The sequence below is a fragment of the Gymnoscopelus braueri genome, assembly GCF_963280865.1.
Source record: "Gymnoscopelus braueri genome assembly, chromosome: 14".
NCBI lineage: Eukaryota > Metazoa > Chordata > Actinopteri > Myctophiformes > Myctophidae > Gymnoscopelus > Gymnoscopelus braueri.
In genome coordinates, this window is record NC_137619.1 from 44,995,783 (window position 1) to 45,002,302 (window position 6,520).

A 6,520-nucleotide genomic window follows, 5' to 3' on the forward strand; every position below is an offset into this window, starting at 1 on the left:
AGATGTGCTGGTCCTGGCAGTAACGGCAGCCTAACGCCTCCACTTGACTGAGCTGTGGGTTGCTTTTGGAACTGGGAAAAGTTTCCGTAACTTAGCAGCTCATGAGATGGCAAGGGCATTAGGCCCAGATCGATTCTTAGCCTTACCCATGTTCCATGCCTTTACTGGATGTGACACAGTGTCATCTTTTGGAGGCAGAGGCAAGAAGACGGCATGGGAGACCTGGAAAACCTATGGTGACGTCACACGTGCCTTCAGTTCCTTAGCTGCCACCCCAGACAAAATAGATGACTGGATGGAGCCTCTGGAGCGATTTGTGGTATTGCTCTATGACCGCACTAGCGGCCAGCCATCAGTGAATCAGGCACGGAAGCAGCTATTCACCCAGAAGGGCAGAACAATTGATGGACTCCCCCCAACACGAGCTGCACTGATTCAACATACAAAGAGGGCAGCCTACCAAGCTGGCCACTGCTGGGGACAGGCGATGGTTGCAGCCCCTGAACTCAAATAATTTAATCCACTTCTTTACACTTGTAAACCTGTGATCTGACAATAAAGCTGATTCTAATTTTGACAGGAGGATGGGAAGTGCACTGGACCACACAGAAGCGAGCCTGGCCTGTCGGGAACTCCTCCGCTGTGGTTGCAAAAAGGGATGCAGTGGACAATGCAGATGTGTTAAGGCAGCACTTCAGTGTACTGCCCTTTGCTACTGTGGTGGACTGTGCAACTAACATTGTGTAGATTATCTGGCTTTATTGAATAGACCCCTTAACAGACGACGTCACACTGATAAGAACCAGTATGCGCGGAAACCAGTATGCGCTCAATGAAACCCATTCTATCAGGTCTCGCTAGGACGCGCCTCACTAGCCAACACACAAGAGGGGGTTGGGGTGTGCTGAAATCAGCGCACCCCAAAACAACAGGTTGAGAATTGATTGCGTGAAACAATCACCTGTGCGTCCAGTCTCAATGTTGGTAAACAAATAATTCTATAATAATTCTATATATATATATATATATATAGTCTATGATTAGGCTATGACTCATGAGTACTCTGCCTTTGTTGTGTCTTATAGTCCATTGAAAATAATTATGCAATACAACTACTAATAAAAGAAACAGTGAAGTACTGCATTCTTGACTCTCACGTGTCAGTTTGAAAACATGTACTGTACTACATCATTACATATTTTGATGGGTTTACTATTCTTTAATTAACTGAATGCCAGATATATGTAGTTAGGTAGTAGCATGTTGTAAATAGTACCACTGTATTCCTCATCCTTGAAAATGTAGGATTAGTCACCAGAATCAAGATCCTAGGTGGTCTAGCACCTGAGTTATTGGTAAAATGACAGCAGGTGGCGGCCATTTTGGAAAATGGCTGCCATGGTTACCACAGGACAAATCTAAATAGTACCACTGTATTCCTCATCCTTGAAAATGTAGGATTAGTCACCAGAATCAAGATCCTAGGTGGTCTAGAACCTGAGTTATTGGTAAAATAACAGCAGATGGAGGCCATTTTGGAAAATGCCATGGTTACCACAGGACAAATCTGCGATGGCCCTATAGCCAAAAATGTTCCTTATGGCCCTAACTGTGCCCTAACTGTGTGCCAAATTTCATGCTTTTATCGTAAAGTGCACGATTCCATCAAAATATGGCCCGAAACGCCTGGACTATTAGGAATGCTTCAAAAACAAACCCTTACAGTTCTGTAACTCTGAGTGTACAAATGGAAACAAATGGAACCAAGTGGATCCGTTCGGGTCCATTTGTACACTCTCTGAGATATGGGGGGTCCTTGAAATTAAAAGGTTTGAGAACCACTGATTTAAATAATCGATACTGTACAGTACAGTACACATCGCTCCCAGAGGTTCAGTCAAAACAAACAAAGATTGGACTTTCCTACCTTCCTTGTATAAATACAACTGACAGTTTGACTTAAAGCTTCAAAGGGGCTGTTTAAGCATTCTCTCAACAAAGTATATATACAAATATACAAATATGGCTGCCGATATCAAAATGTTGTTCTGCATTGGACTTGTTTTCACATTAACAGGTAAGTGGTCTCATGTTGAAGGTCTCACACTGTTTAATGCAAGTTCCACTTTAACTAAACAGTGGGAGCGTAATATAAGCAGTGTGTGGACTTTGTTTTCTTTACGTTAATCTTTTGTTAGTCCCGCACCTAGATACTACAGTGCAAAGTGGGGCCCGGGGACCCCAAGAGGTCCTTGAGGGGGTTCCAGGGGGTCCCCAGTCAAATGGGAAACCGGTTAACCCATTAAAAACCGGGAATGCATCTGTGTCATTTTAGATTTTAGCTAGTTTTTCAGAAAACTCGTGGGATTTAGAACAGTGGTTCTCAAAAATAGCAGATATACTGCAAGCTTGTACATCTGCTATTTTTGAACATTTTTTTGAAAAATCTTGAAAGTGTTTTGAATGATTTAGAATGTTTTAACACAAACCTTCTTCTGGGGGGGGGGGGGTTCCTGGAACAAAAGATTTTCAGATGGGGGTCGGTGGCCAAATACATATCATTTTGGGGTCCTTGGCACGAAAAAGTTTGAGAACTACTGATTTAGAAGGCATTTGTAGAATCGACCTCAGATCTTAATGGGTTAACCACGCTGATTTATACTTTGGCAATACGAAAATAGCCACTCTGCAAGCTCACAACGCGCCACAATGAAACTCGTCGTTGGTGAGCTTGTAGATGTCTACTATTTTCAAAACATTTTTAAAAAGTGCGGGAAAATAAATAAAAAAAACTCTTATGGGCCACCTGTCACAAAATCTTTTCAGATAGGGGTCAACGGACAAACACAATCAATTTGTGTCCTTGACATGAAAATGCTTTAGAGCCGCTGCTACAGTGGATGGACATGCTCTATGTCTCTTAAGGTGTCTTACCTGGTAGGCCAAAGGCATTAGTGGGGACAGTGGTAAGCGTAATGGTCGCTGTGTGGTTGTGCTCTTTGTGGGACAGATGTGGGCAGGTCTGGCCTCATTGGGAAGAGCCACAGCGGAGGCAAAGATGATCCGGTGCTGCAGTATGTAGTCAACAACTCCCTGAGAGAGCATCCAGTCCTGACCAAACTGAAACAGGTAAGATTGGACATATTTTTCAGAAACAGTGAAAATAGCAGATCTACAAAACTCGTCGTAGATGGGCTATTTTCACTGTTAAATTGTTAAATTGTTGGAGCTGTCAATATATCTGCACTCTATGGCTTGGAATACCTGGGTAACAGTTATTCTTGGTTTAAGTGTTGCACATTTTCACCACTGGAGGGCAGCACAGTACCGTAGTAAGCTATAGTAGTACCATACAGTCGAGTAGTACACTAACCCTGTTAGGATACCAGATACCAGGCACAATTAACAGTTTTTGATTTTCTAATTACACAAAAACCGCTTGAACTATTTGGATGCAATGTGTATGTCTGTAACTTTATCTATGTTCTACTTGTTAAAAGTAATAACATGTTTTTTATAGGCGTATTAGAGTCACTCAAAATATTGATTAAAAGAAGTAAAGTTAAAATTCCCCCACATATGCAGGGTCGATTGTAGCATAAGGGGTCAACAGCAACATAATGTAATACCATACTGTATAACCAAGGACCACAATAAACACCGAAGAATATAGATAGTAACCTATAGCTGAAACGTCATATGAATTTCTGGTTTAATTTAAACAGTATCAAATTAGATTATACAAATGCATTTATAAATTCAAACACAGTGTCAGTAGGCTACTAATTAAGGTTGCATAACTTGCATTCCAATTAGGTCAAACAGAGTCAGGTGCTGCTAGCCTCGGGAACCCATGCTTTTTTTTGTTTTGCTTCAAAAGAAAGGGTGGTGTTAACCCAATAATAGCTGACATTACATCCATAGGCTATAGGACAACTAATTGATATCACTCCCTAGCCCTGATACACGGATGAACTTCAACCTGGTGTTTGCACTTTCTCCCTTTTTGGCCTGTACATCTACATAAACGTTCAAATTTCAAATATAAAGTGCTTATACCATGGCCACGGATGTTACAATTATGTACGGCCCCTCAAAAGTACCTGTATCTTTTCGTATTGTTTAATAAAAAGCATTTTTAATCCGATTGGTGGCCATTTTCTCCGTATTTTCTCCTTATGCTTTCAACTACGCGACCCTATCGGTTGGGAGGTGTATTGCACTCTGATACACTATAAATCTATGACAAAATGGCCACGAATCGGATTAAAATGCTTTTTATTGAACAATATGGAAGATACGGGTACTTCTGAGGGGCCGTACATAATTGCAACATCCGTGGTCATGAGGTCAGCTCTTTATATTTGAAATCTGAACGTTTATGTAGATGTACGGGCCAAAAAGGGAGAACGTGCAAACGCGAGGTTGAAGTTCATGTTTCAGGGCTACAAAAGTTGTAGCACTTAGCTGCGTGTGTACTCACCGAATAATTAATTGTTTCGACTTGGGGTCAAGACAAGTTCAACTAATGTCCACTAGTATCATATCCATTTGAATGTTTTGGCACAAAACATGCGTTTTAGTTGTAAAATATAACACACGGACCACATTATCTGCACGCGACGGGGCCCGAACTGATTGCAGGACTGAACATGACAACTTTAGCCTAAAACCTGAATCGCTAGCCACGCACGAAATGAAAATTCAGCCAGAGTGTAAGGCTATGAAAAGTTCCTCTGGTGAGCACAATCAGCACATGGGCAGCTGGCACTCCTGGAAAAAGTAGCCTACTCACATTCTTTACTTAATTAAAAGTATCAATACTGCAATGTAGAAGTCTGTAGAAGTCCTGAATAAAAAAATGTAGCCTACTTGAGTAAATAAAGTATTTTGATACCAGTACAAAAGTATTGGTATCAAAATGTACTTAAAGTACTTACTTACTTTAAGTCTTAAAGTACCAAAAGTAAAAGTAGGCCTACTTATTATGCAGAATGTCTTCTAAGTTTTCAAATGTATTAAATGTACAAAAAAAATGAATATTTTCAAAATAGCAGATCTACAAGCTCACAATGCGTTGCATCACGATGCATTGTGAGCTTGTAGATTGGCTATTTTCAAATGGCCGAAATGTATATAGGGCTGAACTGGTTAATGTATGTTTTGTAATAATAATCAAAATCTAGAAAGTAACTAGTAACTAAAGTTCTCAAATAATTGTAAAAGTATAATATTTGCCTCTGAGATGTAGTGGAGTAGGCTAGAAGTAAAAGTACTGAAAATTGGAAATACTCTAATAAAGTCAAAATTGTACTTAAGTACAGTACTTGAGTAAATGTACTTAGTTACTTCACACCAGCTGTACCCTACTGTTTGATGTCAAGAATGGAAAACCCAACCAGTACCAGTCATGACACCAGATACACTAGCTACAAACAAGTACAACAAAGCATTATTTTGACAAAAATATCAAAAGCTTAACCACTGGGCTATGCCAAAATATGATCACAAACTGAACACAAAACATTTTCATAAATTATTGGGGGGGGGGCTGTCTCATTTCTCACTGGTGCAATTTGAGATGGTCTGCAGAACCACCTGTAGTGATATAATTGGGATTACTGATCACTAATAATCACCAGTATTACGAATCTGTCTCTTGTTGCTATGTTGTTCCATTTCAGAGAACGCTTGAGGACGAATGGAGTAGAATGGCTGTTGCCAGTGAACAAGCCCAGCTTATGGCAAACCTCATGAAACTGATCAATGCCAGTAAAGCCATCGAAATAGGTGAGAACATACTGTAGCATCACGGCATGAGCACCACAAATATTAAACGATAAATACAATTCAAATACTTCAAATGCCACACAATAGAATCTATTCATACTGTATTGTTAACATAATAAAATAACAACCAGTGAGCTAAATTTGGTGTTTGTATATGCTGCAGGGATGTACACTGGATATAATGCACTGAACATGGCACTGGCCATGCCAGAAAATGGACGTGTTGTGGCCTGTGAAATAGAAGAAAGATATGTGGACATCGCCAGGCCATTCTTTAAAGAGGTGACAACATATTATATTCATAAATATGTCGCAATATGTAAGTTCTCTATTTCAGTGGTTTTCAAACTGTGGGTCGGGATCCACAGGGGGGTTCCCATTCCCAAATGATTTGGGGAGGGATTTTAAGGGCTTTTAAGACCTTTTTAATTCCTCTAAAATGAACCATATAAGATCATTACTGTGTCAAAAGTAATCAACAAACTATACAATAAAAACATTGGCCAAATTAGAGGCAAACATTTTGAAAATAGCTGATCTACAAGCTCGCCTCATAAGAGAGCTTGTAGATCGGCTATTTTCACAATAGTATGTATCTGTGCAACGGAGTCAAACTAAATTGTATGCCTCAACTCCTACAATTCCATGTACTTGTCAGGGTGGGGGGGGGGTCCCCAGTTCAAATATGATTCTTTTGTGGGGTCACGGCCTGAAAAGTTTGAGAACCACT

At 40.2% G+C, this 6,520-nt stretch overlaps 1 protein-coding gene across 1 annotated transcript in view; it reads left to right on the forward strand.

The window, feature by feature from the left end:
* Positions 1-2,022: 2,022 nt before the first annotated feature.
* Positions 2,023-6,520, forward strand: part of comtd1 (catechol-O-methyltransferase domain containing 1) — a gene marked incomplete at both ends in the record, with an annotated part of 8,360 nt that continues 3,862 nt past the window's right edge. Inside the window, 4 exons of the mRNA XM_080449228.1 lie at positions 2,023-2,077; positions 3,011-3,129; positions 5,685-5,790; positions 5,954-6,072. Of these exons, the coding sequence (XP_080305354.1) occupies positions 2,023-2,077; positions 3,011-3,129; positions 5,685-5,790; positions 5,954-6,072 (399 nt within the window). The remainder of the gene's footprint in view (positions 2,078-3,010; positions 3,130-5,684; positions 5,791-5,953; positions 6,073-6,520) is intronic.